The 20718-nt window shown below is 37.8% G+C and overlaps 1 protein-coding gene across 1 annotated transcript in view; it reads right to left on the reverse strand.

The window, feature by feature from the left end:
- The window catches only part of ADAMTS20 (ADAM metallopeptidase with thrombospondin type 1 motif 20), a 223736-nt gene that overhangs the window by 89602 nt on the left and 113416 nt on the right, over positions 1–20718 (reverse strand). The window contains exons 16-23 of the mRNA XM_066258150.1: positions 20234–20329; positions 17280–17446; positions 16997–17126; positions 4545–4671; positions 2772–2982; positions 2490–2654; positions 1685–1849; positions 10–129 (exon numbers count right to left, since the gene is read on the reverse strand). Of these exons, the coding sequence (XP_066114247.1) occupies positions 10–129; positions 1685–1849; positions 2490–2654; positions 2772–2982; positions 4545–4671; positions 16997–17126; positions 17280–17446; positions 20234–20329 (1181 nt within the window). The remainder of the gene's footprint in view (positions 1–9; positions 130–1684; positions 1850–2489; positions 2655–2771; positions 2983–4544; positions 4672–16996; positions 17127–17279; positions 17447–20233; positions 20330–20718) is intronic.

The raw sequence follows: 20718 nt of genomic DNA on the forward strand, positions 1-20718 counted from the left end.
GTCCTTTACCTGCCTGTCACTAGGGCGACTAGCTCGATGGCACGCTCTGTCATCCCACACTGCACTTAGCAGCTCATTGACACACTGAACAGCACGCATCTGATACCCATGTCCACAGGTGGCTGAGCACTGGGAAGACAGAAGCAGGTATGAAACACACTTTTTTGAAAATTATATAAACTTAATTATTTAATGACTACACAGTTCATATACTTTCGGTAGATTTTTTTTAGTCTTTTACACCAGATTCCAAACTATTAGTAAATTTGCTCTCTCTATACATTTATTCAAGTTTATATAGATACTAATAAAATACTGAAGTTAAAATGGACAGTTATTACTGTATGTTTAAAAGTGTCATGGAAAATAATCAATAGAGACCTGACATTTTGGAGGCAGAGTCAAAGAATTTAGAGAAACTAAATACTTTTCAAAATATACCTGGTATATGTATGTCATTTTAGTATGCAAAAATAAATGAACTGAAATAGGGTGTTGGAGGAAACAGACAGGTGGAGAAAAACAAACAAGTGAGTCCTAGAGTAAATTAAGCCTCAAATATCACTAGTGGCAAAATGACAAGAGCTCAAGCTGTGCTCCTCCAGGCACATCATGACACAGCGAGGTTTCCTGGGAAAAAATAATGCTGGGAAAAAGACAGCAGGAAAAGAGGAGACCAAATATGAGATCGACTGACTCCCTAAAATAAGCCAGAGGTATGAGTCCACAGGAGGTGAGCAAGGCTGTTGAGAACAGGACATCACTCATCCACAGGGTCGTCTAGAACCAGAGGTGACTCACTGGGGCACACACACTTGAGTAACTTCCAAGGAAATAAAAAAGGGCCTGACCAGGCGGTGGCGCAGTGGATAGAGCGTCAGACTGGGAAGCGGAAGGACCCAGGTTCGAGACCCCAGGATAGCCAGCTTGAGCGCGGGCTCATCTGGTTTGAGCAAAAAGCTCACAAGCATGGACCCAAGGTCACTGGCTCGAGCGAGGGGTTACTCAGTCTGCTGAAGGCCGTCGGTCATGGCGCATATGAGAAAGCAATCAATGAACAACTAAGGTGTCGCAAGGAAAAATTGATGAGTGATGCTTCTCATCTCTCTCCGTTCCTGTCTGTCTGTCCCTATCTATCCCTCTCTCTGACTCACTCTCTGTCCCTGTAAAAAAATTAAAAAAAAAAAATTTTTAACAAGGAAATAAAAAAGGAAGAACATCAGACGAAGTCAAAGGGAAGATGAGAAAAGGTGTCCCCTCAGCTGTGGCCACCATCCACAGCACAATGAACTGCCCACCCATATCCAGCCTGGCCAAGGCTCATCTGCAGATTCCTAGCTTCCTCTTTGGCAAACTTCTAAATAGTGCCTATTCTAAATACAGTAAAGATCATTTAGACACAACATGAAAATATTTATAAACAAAGCCGATAAAAGCGTAAAATTGGTAGCATTTTTATTAACAGAAGTTCAAAAGCAAACCAAAAATATTTACCAGAGCAAATTAATAGCACTACTGAGAAAGTTTTGCAGATAAGTGTTTACCGTTTCAGTGGTATTTTTCCAATAAACCAATCCATATTTAGCTGCATCCACTAAAAGAATGAGTATATGACAGTGTTCGTGCTATTCTGTAAAGATGGAATAGATTTTAAAAATAAATGAAAACCTTTTCATATACTCACAGAACCCCATGGTCCTACTTGCCAGGAAGCACATGTATGCAGCTCACACGGTCTCAGAGCTTCGGGCTTGGAACCTGGGTCACAGAAGCCATCACTCAAATGCTCTTCATTTAGTTCACACCACACCTGCCGCTGCTTTGTTCCTTTCCCACATGTAACAAGACACTGTAAAAACACAACTGGTCATTATTTATTTTCAATATTAATCAATACTATGCCTACAAAATGATACAATGATTAATTTGCACATTCAAATGCAGCTGAAAGACCATTCGAAGGCCACTTTCCCTTCACTCTTCTAGAAACATTCACTGAATAAGATCAGCCTCCTAAATTTGCTGCCCAAATCCCAGTTCAACATCTGTCTTAGAAACAAAGGTATAAAAATAACCTTAGAATTCTATTTATCTCAGGATATTGTGGACAGTGGGACTTTCTTATGAAAATGGTTATAGATTAAACACCAGTTAAGATTACTGTTAAGGGGGGGAGGGAGTTAGGAGGAGGGGGGGAAAAGGGGTGTAAATGCGGACACAGAAGTGGGGGGTGAGAGTGTTATATTCAGTGGGACACTTGAATCCATGTTAACACAATAAATTAAAATTAATAAAAAATTTAAAAATAAGCAAAAAAAGATTATTGTTAAGCAGATATTGTAAATATTTTAAAAGCTATTTTTATTGCCTTGATAAGGTTATTTACAAAATAATAAATTTAAATAGTTTTGAAATGTATCAAGTCTTAGATTGCAAAGCTTTCCTACACAATATCAGAACAGTTCTAAACCTCATTTGTTTAATGTTACCTCACTCCACTCACTGGTAGCCCAACTGGGACAGGAAAATTCATTGCAATTTTCTACCGTCACTTGGGGACGCTCTTGGCATTCTCTGTCAGCAAGATGGTGGCCAAAGTTATTTATGCAATAAGATTCTCGAGACCTTTCCCCTCCACCACAACTCCTGGAACACTGATTAAAAACAAACAAACAAAAATTGGTGATAAATGGAAAAAAAGTATAGAGTAACAAATATTTAATTAGAAAAAAAAGAAGTAACTAGTCTTAAGTAATACTTTTTATTTGTACCTGGGACCATTCCGAATAATGCCACCTTGTTAAAACACAGTCCCCATGGCAGAGTTCTCGGGTTGGCGGTTTAAGTTGGTCACTGCAATAGTGGTCATCTACTGGAACAGTCTGTCCTTTATGAATGGAATACTTCATGCAGTGAACATCCAAGGACCTATATCCTTGACCACACTGGGATGAACATTCACTTTTGCCAATGATGTGCCACCTCAAAGAAAGGATGTTATTCCATTTAAGAGGTGCGCCAATTAATGCAATTTAAAAATCTAATTCAGAGAAGCTCATATATGTGATTCAATTTTTAACATTGTGTTAGAGTTGATAAATAATCCATCTAAAAATACTTCATATATCATTGAATTAGAAATAAAAAGTTCTTAGAGATCATATAGCCAAAACTTTCAGTTTATACATGGGAAAATAAGGCCCAGACGTGTTGTGTATTCAAATGGCATAAACACTTGGTTTTTCTTATTAGAAATATTACTTTATTCCCCCTCAAAAATTTAACTTTCTCTCCAAATATATAAAAATATAGCTGATCTCAGGAAAGTCAGAGGTAGGGAGTGGAAACTCTACCTATTGACTCTGGCATTTGGTGATGGCTTTGGAAGTATGTGGTATATTCAAGAAACTCCAAGATTTGCCAAAAAACCTTTGAAAACAACTGGTTTAGATCAAGATTACTCAATTATTTAGTGGCAATAATTGGATAAGTGTATAACTGAATATATTTGACTTGTAATCAGGTAGTGTCTCCCTATGCAAACCCTCTACTGTTATGATAAGAGAATACTGAGAATCTGACTAGATAAAGCCTTTAAAATTTGGCAAACTAGATTTTTGTAGAGCATAATACATTTTCTTATTAATACATGGGATCTATTTTTAGACATATTTTCAGAGAAAACATTTTTTTCCACAAGTAAAATCTGCTCGTTTGTATTAAATTATTCCAATTATAGTCTGGCAATCGAACAGGCAATCAGCATGTACCGATGTAACAAAGCATACAATTCATGAAGTTCATTTCCATCCCAACAGTATCTCAAGGGTTTCATTGTTCTTCTCTCCACTTCAATGCAGTGATACAACTTATACAGGCAGTTCTACCACTAGGCTTTCACTATGTTTTCAAACACCATAAATATGTAAAAATATTCATTCTTGCTGGGTGAAGGAGGTTCTGGCCATCCCTGAATGTTAACTGTCACCTGCTAGATGGGTTATTTTTCTTAACTTCACTTTAAGACTAATCACACAAAAAAACCTAATGACAAGAAATTTAAAAGTGCAAACTTCCCTGTTATGGTATAGGTCACATTCCTTAATTTCAATGGACAAAATATTGATAAAATTTCTTTCACTAATCCTCTAACTTTAAAAGTTTATTGGTTCATTAGTTAAATGGGAATTAAAGAATCATGCTACAAAATTTATGGTTTCAGATCTTTAAACCATGGATTTTCAGATTACAGTTTAAATGTATAGGTTTTACAAACAAATTAGTTTCTATTTCCTACTCAAAATATTGAGTCCCTACACGGGTATTTAGCAAATACTATGAACAAAAGTTCAAACCAACAGCTGAATTTCACAGTAAGTTAGTGAGCCTGAAATTTCATAATGGCAAGGGCAGAGAATAGATATTTATTACATGTCCACTCTGTGCCACACATTGCACTAGATGCTTTATATCTTACCCCATTTATTGACTTTAACATGGTTACATTATTACATTATACACTGGTTACATTATTTCTCTTTTACCTTAGTTCACAGTCTGTATTGCACCTTTCAGTCACAAACAGGGGAAGCGGTAGGTGGTCACATCTTTGATCAGACACTACCATAAGATCACTCTTATGTACACAGGTAATTTTTCTTCTATGAAGACCTTGGCCAAAGGCAAATAAAAATTAAAAATAAAATTCATGTAAGTAGATGTTTCATAATTATTTAATTCTGCTAATAGGCTAAAAGATTCACTAAGAAAGAAAAAAAAAATCTGATGCAGCATACAAAAGGCACTAGCATATAATCTAGTCAGGGATGACTCTCTAATAAAAAATAAATTTAATCCTGAAAAACTAAGGAGTTTGCTTAATGAAAAGTGGGTCAGGTGTGGATGGAGAAGACAGAATTTAGTACAGCTAGATGGAGTGGTTGTTAGTGGAGAGCTGAGCGGCCTGGCTTGGTGCTGATGCTATATGGCATACTGTATTATCATTCCCTCATTATTTATTCCCACTTCCCTATAAGAGAACCGCACATCTCCACTTACTACAATGCTATTGTAACTTCCTATGGCAGGAGTATACTTCCCTGTCCATTGACAGTAGGCTTATGACAACTCAATGTACAGGGAGGTGACCTATTCCAGCTCTAGGCAGAATCTCTAAAAGCCAAAGCATGCTTCTGCCAGTCTTTCCCTTCCCCTGTCTCACAGACTGACAGCCTTTCCCACATGGGCTGATCTTTCAGCCTGGAATCATGAATGAAAAAGGCATGGACAGACAACAAAAAGATCAATGGTTGTCATAGGTTCAAGAAGGGATGGAGAAAGGGATTTTTTTTTTTTTTGGAGGGTGAAAGTATTCAGTATGAACCTGTAGTAGTGGATACATGTCATCATACATTTGTGAGAACCTATTCAACAAAGACTGAACCCTAATGTAAAGTAGGGCTTCAGTTAATAATAATGCATGAATTGTATCAAATGTGCCACAATGATACAAGATGTTAGTAACAGGGACACAGGGGTAGGGAGTGGGTAAAGGGAGAATACAGGAAATTTCTGTACTTCTCAATTTTTCTATAAACCTAAAACAGCTCTAAAAAATAAAGTCTATTGATTTTTTTAAAAAAATGACACGGACACAGATACCAAACAAATAAGAGTCATAGCCAGTTAAGCAGCCAACACATATATAGTATGAGCAAGAACTCATACAGTAGATTCCTCGGCTCATTCTAAACCACTGAGTCGGCAGGTGTTTTTATGCAGTATAACCACAGCAAAAGCAAAGCAAACTAGGAGAAGTGGTTATAACAGGCCAGAGTAGATTAAACTCCACTCTTTCTGCAATGAAGAGATAGGAAAGAGTTTAAGCAGTCAGTGACATGATCAAATTTTAGTTCTATCCACGTTCAAGGGTATACCTCCAGCTAGCCAAATATGAACATGCATGTTTATCTCCACTCATTCCTAAATACCATCTGAAATAACCATGAGGAATTCTGAAAAGGCAGAAACCTAATAGAACACAAGGAATGAAAAAGGAAAACACAGTAGGCAAGAAAAGGAAATTCTGAATATGAAAAGCGGATGGAAATAACATTTAACAAAGCCAAGAAAGCCGAAACCAAAGCCTGCGGGGGGGGGGGGGGGGGGGGGGGGGGGGGGGCGGTGAATAGGGGAAAAATGAATAAGAAACAAACACTTCATGTCACAGAATTCAGAAGGTCGAATCAGAATCACCAGGTTCCTCTGAGGCAGTGGGTGTGTGAGGGGAAGGCCTGACACAATGCAGGACTGACCAGGGAGTATTTACAAAGAATGGCGAGACTCCTACCCTTCCACTTGAAAGCAGCTCTGTCCAATCAAAACCGAGTGTCAGCCACACATGTGATTTTACACAGCCTTAGCACTCACAGTAAAAAGTAAAATGATACAGGCGAATATCCAAATATGATCATTTCAACATTCTAGCAATAGAAAAATTATTGATGATATATTTTACATTCTTTTTTAAGATTAAGTCTTCAAAATCTCTTGTGTATTTCCTTAATAGCACATTTCAAGAGACTAGCCACATACGTCTAGCTGCAAAAAAGGTGAACTTCAGGGCACAGACACAGCTGAAGGAAGCTGGGGAAGCACTACACTGAAAATAGGAGAGTTAAGTACAAGTCTTCATAATGAACAATGAGATCCAGGCTCACTGGACTTTCTTCATTTCTCTTTAGCTCCAAGCCAACTTTTATTTTCCCCAGACCTCTCATTGACCTCCCTCAGAAGATGGGAGGATTCCTCTCTTGGGAGACTGTTGGTCAAATAAGTTTGTAAAATATGATTTTTATGTTTGCTCACTTACAGTTTGCATTGCAGGCTGGACAGTGCCAGTATATGTGGTCTGTGAAACTACAAAATTACCTTCCTGCTTGGGAAGGGCCATTTTTTTCCTAATGTTTGCTGGAGTAGAGGATTTTGCACCAGAAAGTTTTGAAAAGAGCAGAGAAGAGAAGGAGAAGAAAGAAGAAGCCATGTTTGCAGAGTGAGACGAGAGAGAATGCAGGATGCTGAGGAAGAAGCCATGTTGGCAGAGAAGGAAGAAGGTGTGCAGATGGGAAATCAGAGGTGAGGGGCTTTGTGAGCTCCACTGAGGCTGGTGGGGCCTTTCATTCTAGGAGGAACAAGATTCTCCTTGTTGTGGAACTGGAGAATGTGTCAGGGCTTTGAGAGCTCTGAATGAGTGAAAGGTGTTTTCCCTGTGTGTGGTGCTCATCAGCAGGTACAAGACTTTAATAAAGGAATGGCCCACCTTTTTTTGGCTCCATTGTTTCTTTCTTGTCTGTCTGAATCTAATGAGAACCTGCATGTGCATGGCCACAATGGTGGTGGCCCCTGCCATACAAGAGACTCTTCAGCCCAAGAGAAAAAAATCACCTGACAATGACATTTGGGGCTTCTCCCCACAATGACACATGAAAACAATAAATACTGACCTAATTAGTCAATTAAGAAGCCCCTACTTGACTTGTCTGATCTACACAGTTCAGTATTTTAGTCTTAAATATGGAAAAGCAGAAAAGGATTAGCAGACATTTTAGGAATGCTATTAATACAAAAGCAACCAAAATAAAAACAAAATAGAACTAAAATGAAATAGATATGTCAGGAAGCAAAAAAAACCTTACAGACTATGATTAATACTCTCAGAGACACAGATATTACATCCATAAAAAAGTATTATTTTTGAAAATATTAAGAAAATAATGTAAATAAGGAGAAGAAATTAGAAAATAAGTGATCAATAAGGAAATTTAACATTCAAATAATACAAATTTCAGAAAGATGGGAGAGAAATGTAATGTGACAAAATTACCAAATAAATAATGTGATAGATTTTCTCAAGTCAAAGAATATGTTTCCAAATTGGAATGGCACCCTAACAACGTAGGAAAATAGATGAAAGGAATAACTACATCAAGGTACATTGTCCTAACATTTCACTTCATAAAACTAACTATTCTAGAGAGGACAAGATGGAGATGGAGTAGGCGGACGTACCAACTTCCACCTCCCAGAACCAAAGTGGATTACAAACTAATTTTAAGAACCATCATCTGGAAAAACTAACTTTGGACTAAACTAAGAGGACTCTTCAACCAAGGTACATTGAAGAAGTCACGTTGAGACTGGTAGGAAAAGCGGAAAGGCATCCCGGAGAGACTTGCGTGGTGGGAAGTGAGTTTAGCAGAGATGGGAGGGTCCTGAGTCTCAGGAACAAAGCCCCAGCCTGCAGCCCCAGATCCTAGAAGAGGCGTATGGACAGTATTTAGTTGGAAACAAGTCAGGATACTGTTTGTGAGAAAGAGACTGATTTTTCAGACCCAGGATTCTTCTTAAAGGAACCATGCAGAAAACCTCACTCACAACCACTCACCCAGGGGTCCGGGGGATGGGAGAGGAGAGGACCGGAGCAGTGGGAAGAGAGTGTAATCTAGGCGGCACAGGGAGAAACACTTTGAAGGACAGCCACCCTAACCCCTAGGTGAGTCACTCCCCAAATCTGAAGTAAATATTCCCCTGGAAACAGCAATACAAGCAAAGGGAAGCAGGACACCAGCCAAACAAGCTCTCCCATGGACTTAGAGCAAGGTCGTTTAGAAGGAGGGAGCTTTCTGGACTACAGTATATTGAGTGTTAGGGTCTGAGCTGCAGCTCCCCCACCCACACGGCTGAGGGCTCACCTGAGGGCAGGCAGCAGTGGGACGCGAAAGCACGGTTCCATTGGCAAGGGCGGAAGCCGGCTGGCCACAACTGAAGCCCAGGTGTGAGCTCTGTCTTGCCAGGCTGGGGTGGAGGGGACCCACGAAAGTGGTCAAGCCCAGCTGCAGGCCGCCTGTAATCCAGCCTGCGAGGGAAGGACAGGAGCCCCGGAAGGGGCGGAGACCCACCCTTGAGCAAGGGCATGAGCACGCAGTCTCGCCCAGCCGCAAGAACTGAGGCTTGCAGCCTGAAGCACTAGCCAGCTCCTCCCGCGAGGGTGGAACAAAAGCCCAGAACAGGCAGAGTCCAGTGACTGAGCAAGGGCACACAGTCCTGCCCGGCCTGTGGAGCCAAGGCTTGCAGCTGTCCTGCGAGTGAGCTCCTCCCGCAGGTGTGGGGCGAAAGCACGAAATCATGCAGAGACCTGCAGGTGAGCAAAGGTGCTCACCCCTGCTCTCAGGGCCAAGGCTTGCGGCCAGGCATGGCACATAACCCAACCCACAGGGGTGGGGCAAAGGCTGAGGCCACCGAGGCTTGTACACCCAAGCATGTGATCACATCTCCTCCCATAAAGGAGAGGCAGAAACCACAACAACAGCCCCAGTGGGCTGGCACCGGCAACCCCTGTACCTGAATGCTCTAGGCAGCAGCAGCAGAGGGGATGGCGGGGCTGCAGACAGACCACACCTAGGGAACACAGAGGCCACACTCAGTGGACTCCAGTGGCCAAAACCTTCTTTACACAGACAAAATGGGAAGGCAGAGAAATGCAACACAAATGAATCAAGAGAAATCCCCAGAAAAGGACCTGAATGAGTCAGATATAACCAAATTACCAGATGCACAGTTTAAAATAACAATTGTTAGAATGCTCAAAGATCTTAGAACAATAGATGGTCATTACAAACACTTAAATTAAGAGATAGCAAATATATAAAAGGACATTGAGATAATAAAAAGAATCAGTCAGAAATGACAAATACAGTATAAGAAATAAAGAACACAATGGAAAGAATTAAAAGCAGGATGGATGAAGCTGAGAATCGAATCAGCGAGTTAGGGGACAAGATAAATGAAGGCACAAAAGCAGAGCAGAAAAAAGAAAAGTACTTAAAAAGTCTGAGAAAACTCTAAGAGAGCTCTGTGACAACATGAAGAGAAATAACATCTGCATCATAGGGGTTCCTGAAGAAGAAGAGAAAGAACAAGGGATAGAGACTTTGTTCAATCATATTTTAGATAAAAACTTTTCTAAACTAATGCAGGAGAAACTCTCACAAGTTCAAGAAGCACAGAGAAGTCCCAAAAAGACCTAAACCAAGACACATCATAATTAAATTACCAAAGCTAAGGGATAAAGAGAAAATATTAAAAGCTGCTAGAGAAAAGAAGGCTATCACCTACAAAGGAGCCCCCATAAGGATGACATCAGAATTCTCAACAGGAACACTTGAGGCCAGAAGGGAATGACAAGAAATATTCAAAGTAATGCAGAACAAGAGCCTACAACCAAGACTACTTTATCCAGCAAGGCTATCATAAAAACTGAAGGAGAAATAAAAAGCTTTCCACACAAAAGAAAACTCAAGGTATTCACTACAACCAAACCAATGCTGCTAAGGGGCCTGTTGTAAACAGATCAAAGGGGAAAAGAATATATCAAAAGAGAAATACAGTTTTAAAGAATAAAATGGCAATAAACAACTACATATCAATAATAACCTTAAATGTAAATGGATTAAATGATCCAATTAAAACATATAGGGTAGCTGCGTGGATAAGAAAACAGGACCCATACATATGCTATCTACAAGAGACACACCTTAAAACAAAAGATGCACATAGACTGAAGATAAAAGGATGAAAACAATATTTCATGCAAATGGAAATGAATAAAAAGCTGGGGTAGCAATACTTATATCAGAAAAAATGGACTTTAAAACAAAGGCTATAGTAAGAGATAAAAAAAGGTCATTACATAATGATAAAGGGAGCAATCCAACAGGAAGATATAACTATTATAAATATCTACGCACCTAATATAGGAGTACCTAAATATATAAAACAGACTTTGATGGATTTAAAGGGCAAGATCAACAGCAATACTATGATAGTAGGGGATTTCAAAACCCCACTAACATCACTAGATAGATACTCAAGAAAGAAAATTAACAAAGAAACAGCAGACTTAAAGGACACACTAGAACAACTGGATTTAATAGATATCTTCAGAACCTTTCACCCTAAAGCAGCAGAATATACATTCTTTTCAAGTGCTCATGGTACATTCTCTAGGATTGACCACATGTTAGAACTCAAAAGCAGCCTCAAAAAATTTAAGATTGAAATCATATGAAGCACTTTCTCTGATCACAATGGCATGAAACTAGAAATCAACTACAACAGAAAAACTGAAAAATACTCAAAAAGTTGGAAAATAAATAGAACGTTATTAAATAATGAATAGGTTAACAATGAGATCAACAAAGAAATAAAAAAAATTCCTAGAAATGAATGATAATGAGCATACATCAACTCAAAATTTATGGGACACAGCAAAAGCAGTTCTAAGAGGGAAGTTCATAGCATTACAGACATGCCTCAAGAAGCTAGAAAAGCTCAAATAAACAACTTGACCCTGCATCTAAAGAACTAGAAAAAGAACAGCAAGTAAAGCCCAGAGGTAGTAGAAAGAAGGAAATAATAAAGATCAGAAAGGAAATAAGTGGCACAGAGGCTAAAGAAACAATACAGAGGATCAATGAAACCAGGAGCTGGTTCTTTGGAAAGGTAAACAAGATCTATGAATCTTTAACCAGACTCACAAAGAAAAAAAGAGAGAGGACTCAAATAAATAAAATTAGAAATGAGAGTAGAGAAATAACAACTGACACAACAGAAATACAAAATATTGTAAGAAAATACTATGAAGAATTATATGCCAAAAACTACACAGCCTAGATGAAATGGACAAATTCCTTGAAACATATAATCTTCCAAAAATAAATCTGGAAGAATCAGAAAACCTAAATAGACCGATTACAAAAATGAGATTGAAACAGTTATCAAAAAACTCCCAACAAAGAAAAGTCCTGGGCCTGATGTCTTCACAAGTGAATTCTACCAAATATTCAAAGAAGAACTAACTCCTAACCTTCTCAAGTTATTTCAAAAAATTCAAGAGGAAGAAAGACTTCCAAACTCCTTTTATGAGGCGAGTATAATTCTGATTCCAAAACCAGGCAAAGACAACACAAAGAAAGAATATTATAGGCCAATATCCCTGATGAATTTAGATGCTAAAATCCTCAACAAAATATTAGCAAACTGGATCCAACAATATATGAAAAAAATCATACACCATGATCAAGTGGGATTTATTCTTGGGGAGGCAAGGCTGGTACAATATTCGCAAATCAATCAAAGTGATTCATCACATAAAAAAAAAAGGAAGGAGAAAAACCACATGATAATTTCAATAGATGCAGAAAAAGCATTTGATAAAATCAAGCACCCATTTATGATCAAAACTCTCAGCAAAGTTGGAATACAGGGAACATACCTCAACATGATAAAGGCCATCTATGACAAACCCACCGCCAACATCATACTCAATGGGCAAAAATTAAAAGCAATCTCCTTAACATCAGGAACAAGGCAGGGGTGCCCCTTTTCACCACTCTTATTCAACATAGTTCTGGAAGTCCTAGCCACAGCAATCAGACAAGAAGAAGAAATAAAAGGCATCCAAATTGGAAAAGAATAAGTAAAACTATTGTTATTTGCAGATGATATGATATTGTATATAGAAAACCCTAAAGTCTCAGTCAAAAAACTACTGGACCTGATAAATGAATTCAGCAAGGTGGCAGGATATAAAATTAATACTCAGAAATCAGAGGCATTTTTATACACTAACAATGAACTATCAGAAAGAGAAATTAAGGAAGCAATCCCCTTCACTATTGCAACAAAAAAAATAAAGTACCTAGGAATAAATTTAACCAGGGAGATTAAAGACTGGTACTCGGAAAATTATAAAACATTGATAAAAGAAATCAGGGAAGATACAAACAAGTGGAAGCATATACCGTGCTCATGGTTAGGAAGAATAAACATCATTGAAATGTCTATATTACCCAAAGCAATTTATTAATTCAATGCAATACCAATTAAAATACCAATGACATACTTCAAAGATATAGAACAGATATTGCAAAAATTTATATGGAATTAAAAGGGAACACAAATAGCCTCAGCAATCTTAAAAAGGAAGAATAAAGTGGGAGGAATTACACTTACTGATATCAAGTTATACTACAAGGCCATTGTACTCAAAACAGCCTGGTACTGGCATGAGAACAGGCATATAGATCAATGGAACAGAATAGAGAACCCAGAAATAAACCCATACCTTTATGGACAACTGACATTTGAGAAAGGAGGTAAGAGCATACAATGGAGTAAAGACAGCCTCTTCAACAAATGGTGTTGGGAAAATTGGACAACTACCTGCAAAAAAATGAAACTAGACCACCAACTTACACCATTCACAAAAATAAACTCAAAATGGATAAAAGACTTAAATGTAAGCTGTAAAACCATAAGCATCTTAGAAGAAAACATAGGCAGTAAGCTCTCTGACATCTCTCGCAGCAATATATTTGCCGATTTATCTCCATGGCAAGTGAAATAAAAGACAGGATAAACAAATGGGACTATATCAAACTAAAAAGCTTTTGCACAGCTAAAGACAATAAGAACAGAATAAAAAGACAAACTACACAATGGGAGAACATATTTGACAATACGTCTGATAAGGGGTTAATAACCAAAATTTATAAAGAACTTGTAAAACTTAATACCAGGAAGACAAACAATCCAATCAAAAATGGGCAAAAGAAATGAATAGACACTTCTACAAAGAGGACATACAAATGGCCAATAGGCATATGAAAAAATGCTCAACAATCACTAATCATTAGAGAAATGCAAATTAAAACCACAATGAGATATCACCTCACACCAGTCAGAATTGCGCTCATCAACAAAACAACACATAATAAGTGCTGGCGAGGATGTGGGAACCTTCCTGCAGTGCTGGTGGGAATGCAGACTGGTGCTGCCACTGTGGAAAACAGTATGGAGATTCCTCAAAAAATTAAAAATCGAACTGCCTTTTGACCCAGCTATCCCACTTTTAAGAATATACCCCAAGAACACCATAGCACTGTTTCAAAAGGAGAAATGTACCCCCATGTTTATGGCAGCATTGCTCACAATAGTGAAGATCTGGAAACAGCCCAAGTGTCCATCAGTGGACGAGTGAATTAAAAAGCTTTGGTACATATATACTATGGAATACTACTCAGCCATAAAAAATGATGACATCAGATCATTTATAATAACATGGATGGACTTTGATATCATTATACTGAGCAAAATAAGTAAATCAGAAAAAACTAAGAACTATATGATTCCATACATAGGTGGGACATAAGAATGAGACTCAGAGACATGGAGAAGAGTGTCATGGTTGGGGGGGTGAGGAGAGTAAGTTGGTTTGGGAAGAGAAGGGGCACAAAAAAAAACAGTTAAAAGACGATGAAAGACAATTGGACTTTGGGTGATGGGAATGCAGCATAATCAAATGTCAGAATAACCTAGAGATGTTTTCTCTGAACATATGTGCCCTGATTTATCAGTGTCACCCCATTAAAATTAATTATAAAAAAAACTAAACTATTCCATCCACAACAGCAAGTATCACAGGAAATCAGTGAGTTGCCAGAAAAGGCGGCTTTCAAAATTGTAAAGAAAAATTATCTAACTTAGAATTTTATACTAGCTAAACTATCAACCCAAAGTGAAAATAGAACAACATCATTATCAGCTATAAAAAGTCTCAAAAGACTACCTTTTTCATGAAAATTCTAGAAACTATGTTCCATCCAATAGGGGAAATAAGTCAAAAAGAGAAATTCATGGAGTTTAGAAAACAGAAATCCAACACAAAAGAAGTCGAAAAGATTTTCCTGGATAATAGTGAAAGTAAAGCACAGATGACAGCCATGTAACAGACCTGAAAAGCAACACTAACTAGAGCAAGAGAAAGAAGACTATAGTAGCAACAGATGAAGAAAAAGTGAAGATTATATTATATATACACACACACACACACACACACACACACACACACACATTTTTTTTTTGGGGGGGGGGGGAGGAGGAGAGGCAGAGAGAAAGACTCCCACATGCACCCTGAATGGGATCCACCCAACAAACTCACTAGGTGACGATGCTCTGCTCATTGGGGCCGTTGCTCTGTTGCAACCAGAGCCGTTTTTTAGTGCCTGAGGTGGAGGCCACAGAGCCATCCTCAGCGCCTGGAAACAACTCACTTGAGCCAATCAAGCTTTGGCTGTAGGGGGGTAAGAGAGAGAGAAAGAAGGGGGAGGAGTAGAGAAGCAGATGGTTGCTTATCCTGTGTGCCCTGACTGGGAATCAAACCCGGGACATAACACATGCAGGGCCAATGCTCTAACACTGAACTAACTGGCCAAGGCCAAGTGAAGAAAATTTTTAACCGATATATTAAACCAACAGACAAAATTGACAGCTCTCACCAGATGTTTGGGGACTGATAACTTTCAGTACACAGAAAAACAAGTAAATAAATAAAACTGAAGAAATTTTACTTTAGAGATACCGAAAGTTACATACAAAACAGAATATTAATAAATCATAGCATCACAATGTTGTAAAAGAATAGTTCCTTGTTCAAGAGACCTCTCCTGGTTAAGACTAACAAACTATCTCCCCAAGTCTTGTCCAACCCACCATTTTAGATCTTGTTCTTCTTTGCTTAGTATCGCCACATTTTAAGATGTTCCTTCCTTCGCCTGTTGCATGGATTTTTTCCTAGCTTTCCACATCCATTGCCACAGATCAACTTACTCTCTAAATCCTCAAAAGCTGGTCTCTGTTCCCAAAACATCCATTTTCTCCTACAAAGCTTTTCTAAGGTCTTTCTGCCAAAATAAATTCCTTCTCCTTCTTTGTTCTCAAAACTTTGTCGCTACTTCTTGCATTTATCTCAGTTGGCCTTGAGTCACGCATCTCATGCTTCCTCCCCTGAGACACTGCCCAAACAGGAACACCTAGTTCCCACACAATCATCTGGGCACCACAGTACCACCACCACTTGACCAAGTCTGGGCCTATTCGTAATGGGACACCACAATTCCTCTGGCACCGAGTTCAGTTTGTTAGACTGTTTCTCACATTTCCATCATCTGTGTTCACTGCTTCTGGCCACCCACCTTCTCTCAGCTCCTTTCCACACTGTTCTTAGTAGCATCCTCTCCCCTACCCCACTGCTCCCCTTATTCCCAAGCCTTTCCTCTGCTCCCCATGGGAACTACGTCTTCAGGCTACACATACTTCCCTATACCTTCAGCTTTAATCTACCCACAAACTGCTCCCTGTGCCTTTTCGGTGGTCCTCTCTGTTATAAACTAAGGTAATCTACTCAGCTTCTGTTTCACCCCCTAGACTTTAAAACTTGAATGCAGAATCAATGTCTTATTAATAACCTGAAACAAAGTAGTCCCTCAATAAATGTTTACTGACTTGAACAAACAGTCATACGCCATTAAGACCTTAATAACAGATCGTTAAGGTCTTCAGGCTTTTCATTTTCATTCCCTACTGTAAACTTCCCACTTTCCACTGCACTCCATTCAGAGACTTATGCCATCAGCCCAAGTGTGTGTGTGTGTGTGTGTGTGTGTGTGTGTATTTTTTTGTTGTGTGTGGCCACAGAAGGAAAATAAAAGAATGAAAGAATGTTCGGTACTCCAACACCGAAAGAAGGACACAGGGGCTGGGAAAGTGTGTGGAGGGGAGTTACTTCACTGGGAAAAAGTATCCAAAGTGAGAGAGAGTTTCTGTGATGTGTGAAGGAAAATGTGGAAAGAAAGTAAAGGAGGGGTAAAGCAAAATATTGAAATGGGTGGAGATAAACAAGGCTGTTAAGTATGAAAAACAGAAAGAATGACTAGGAGAAAAGCAGAAAGGGAAAAGAGAGGAGAGCTGTGCATGTCGCTCTGGTGCACACGTGTGTGGGCAGTGGGGAGAATCCTGCCAGGCAGCAGAAGCCAGACTTAAAAGTACCCCAAATTACACTCGCACGCACACACTTTTGCCTCTTTCAATACCAGTGTACCTTGACACATTTTGGTACAGTCTTGCCATGGTCCATATGGATCCCAGGTGAACAGGTCACCCTTCTCTTCCATTGGGATGTTGAACGAATAATGTACATCAGGATTATATAAATTACCCACACACAAAACCTCAATAAAAATACAAAGAGCATACAATTAATTCATAAAAGACATATTCTTACAAGATATCCTTTTATATTTAATAATAAATGCAAAGCACTTAACCATCACAGTTTACTAATATGATTAATGCTGTCTTATTAATGACTACTAAGAATTTACCTGCAAAACAAGTTCTTCTTCTAGCCGATCAGTACTGTTAATTCTTTCAATTGAGTTGTTTGAACCACTGTATTCAAAAATAGCTCCTTGCACATTGATTTCTTTTTTTGACATACTTACAACAAAATTTCCATTCAAAAGAAAGTTCCCTTGAGTGTCAGATAATGCTGTAAAAGAACAGTACTCATGAAACAGCAAAACCAGTCACCAGCACAGAAAAGTTTCTGATTTTTAAAATTCAAATCCTTTTTTGAAATTAAGAATGAAAATGTAAATTGATATTGAGGCAATACGCTTTATTTTATTATAATGTGGTATCTCATCCAATAGAAGCCAAAAGCCTCAGCACATCAGCTAAAGGTGTTAAAACAAATGCAACCTCCACTTCTCCATCTGAGGCAGGTGTCTTCTACATGTCCTGCAGCTTCATGAGCGATACAAGGGAAATGGGAAAACAGAAGGAAGTCGTGGACCAGCCAGCAGATTGGCTAAGACAGAAGGAAGTCGTGGACCAGCCAGCAGATTGGCTAAAACAATCCTGGCCCTCAACAGCAAACAAAAAAGAGCAGCTACAATGTGGCGACATCCTGTTTTCACTTAGCTTGGAAGGAATACACAAAGCTTGAAAACACCACGGCCCAAAACTGTTTTTTGAACTCTAGGGTCAATCTTTGAAAAGGGATGCAATGACTACACGATTTTCTATATAAATGTCTGGATCTTTTTCACGGAGAAGTATTCTATTACTGTGTGTAAATTTAAAGTACTGTGCTTTTTTCATGTGCAAGAGGATATATGATACTTTAAATTTTATACTAATAAAAACCCCATATTGATCAAATACTTCTTGCTTGCTTTACTTATATTATACTTCTCAGTGGAACAATAACCTGTTGGGAAAACGTTTGTTTGGTCTTCCAGGGAACCCCACCCAAGGCGCACAAGTTACCTGTGGCTAAACTTCTTAATAAATACTGCACCCCTCGAAAAAGCAGCCTTGAAATAATTATTGCCAAATAAGTTTGACATTTCTGTGTCTGTATGGACTACTATGACTGTATATATTACACTGAATCGAATAAAGAACCAGTCACGTTCTACATTTATCCCACAAAATGGAAATTCCTCTACATAAATCTGCACTTTAGCAAAAGTGGATAAGCCTATTTAAGGGAGTATCAGTTACATTAAAACTAAGGGAAATAAACAACTTTAAGGAGAAAAACTGTATACATTTCAGTACTTTTAGTTACCAAAGCAAATTTCATAAATATATGTTTTATAAATCCAGTCGAATGACTTCATGTTTATTTTGCTCATCTAAACTTTTTTTTAAAATTTATGTATTGACTTTAGAGAGAGGAGAGGAGAGAAAGACAGAAACATCCATCTGTTTCGGCAGGTGCCTGATCGGGGATCAAACAGCTAACCTTTGAGTATCAGGACAAGGTTCCAAGTAACTGAGCTCTCTGGCCAGGACACTCGTTTCAATTTAGATTTTGATATTGTCACTAGCAGTTGTCTTATTTTGAGACTTTATTGGTGAACACTTCTAATTTCTAAACTTGGGAAGAACCTGTTTTCCGTTCCTAAGAAGATAAAAAGATCTACATTTGAACCTAAGGTTGACATATTAACTGAATGTGAAGATAAAATATTTACACTTGATTTTTAAAAAAAAAATTAAAAATATTTATTTCACATAATGAAAAGAACATCTTTCAGTAATGCACTTTTAAAATCCTTTGAGTTTCCTACATTTGGGGCATCCTGAGAGCAATAGGTGAGCCTCACCCTAGGAAAACCACCTTCATGATCATAGTATCTCCCTGCCAGGTAAGTTAATTTTCTTTGAAAAATTTTTTTGCATTTTTATATAGGTGCAATTTACATAACATAAAAGTAATCATTTTAAAGTTAGCAATTCAATAACATTGAGTACATTCACAATGTAAAACTACCACCTCTATCTAGTTCTAAAACTTTTTCATCACTCCCCACAAAAACCCTGCTTTGCTCCCTCTACATTTGACTTGATAACGCCAGATGTAATAATTCCTGAGATAAACTGTCCATTTTAGATTCCGACCCTCAGTTATAAGCATTGATTATTTGAACCAATATTTCACATTTCATTTATGGGAAGCAGGTACTTTCTGAAATGTAAGCACTATTGCACCTACTCTAACTTGGTGAATTATACAAAAGTAAATATTAAAGTATTTTTTCAGGCAGAAGGAAAAGGGTTGTAAAGCATTCTTTGGACCTAAGTAAAAGTCCTTAAAACCTGAAAGCTAATTTCTAAAAAAAAGAAAATATATACTCTAGAAAGAGCTACAATACAAGGTTGGACAAAAAGTAGGTTTATAGTTGTCCACATGAAAAATAATACAGTAATTAATAAATAATAATACAAGGATAAACTGTTTTTCATACTCACAAGTGCAAACCTATTTCTGCCCCACCCTGTATACTATGACTATATTCTTAACATCTCAAAATTTCAATCCATAGTTCTTTTGTCTTTCTTTAACATAAGAGCTTTTAAAAAACTGAATTTAAATGCTTTTGCTACATAGTAAAAAGAAAAATTTAAGAAAATATTTTAAAACATCTAACCTCGAAAAAGGTCTGTAATTAATTTTAGATTTAAAGACAGAAGATGATTTTAGGCTAAATACAAATGCAACTTGAACTAATATAACTTGAGTTATCTAAAACACTCTCATGGGAAAAAACTTAAATTTACTTTTCAGAATTTAGTTCCATATTTTTCAAATAGGATTCAGAAGAAAACTCGGATCTGAAGTCAGATGACTCAAGCTCACTATGAACTGAAATTGCATGTTTTTTCAAAGGTCCCCTCTTGGCCTCCCAAGAATTTACATCAACCGCAGACCTCCACGAAATCATTCATGAACCACATATTGGTGCTGTTTACTAGAAATGTTTACCAAGGTAATTGTCATCTTCTGGTTTTCCAGAATAGCTGTGCTGAAGAATATCAATGTTTGTTGCTCCTGCGGGAATCTTTACAACAACATTATAGCCTGCAATATAAATTTATACATGTTAACTTTCACAAAAAAACAGATGGTTCAGAGACTATTACTACTGAATGACTGAAAATTTTCAAAATATAGTCAAACGTAATTTCATTTTATCTTTGATAAATGATACCAGTGTTTATTCTTTTTTAATCAATGTCTTATACAAATTACTAAAAATTGAGAAAAAGTGGTTGTTGTCTGGAAACATACAGAGTTTGGAAATTTTAAAGTACATTTTCTAATTTGTTTTACTGCTAAAAATCTGAATCTAGAATAAGAATGAAGTTAGTATGATAGCTTCTGAGATATGTAATATACATATCTATTTTTAAATTTGACTATTAAATTTTATAACCCTTAATAGTTTTTTTTAAATACAGGATTCCAAA

Source organism: Saccopteryx bilineata, chromosome 2, assembly GCF_036850765.1.
Source record: "Saccopteryx bilineata isolate mSacBil1 chromosome 2, mSacBil1_pri_phased_curated, whole genome shotgun sequence".
NCBI classification, from domain to species: Eukaryota; Metazoa; Chordata; class Mammalia; order Chiroptera; family Emballonuridae; genus Saccopteryx; species Saccopteryx bilineata.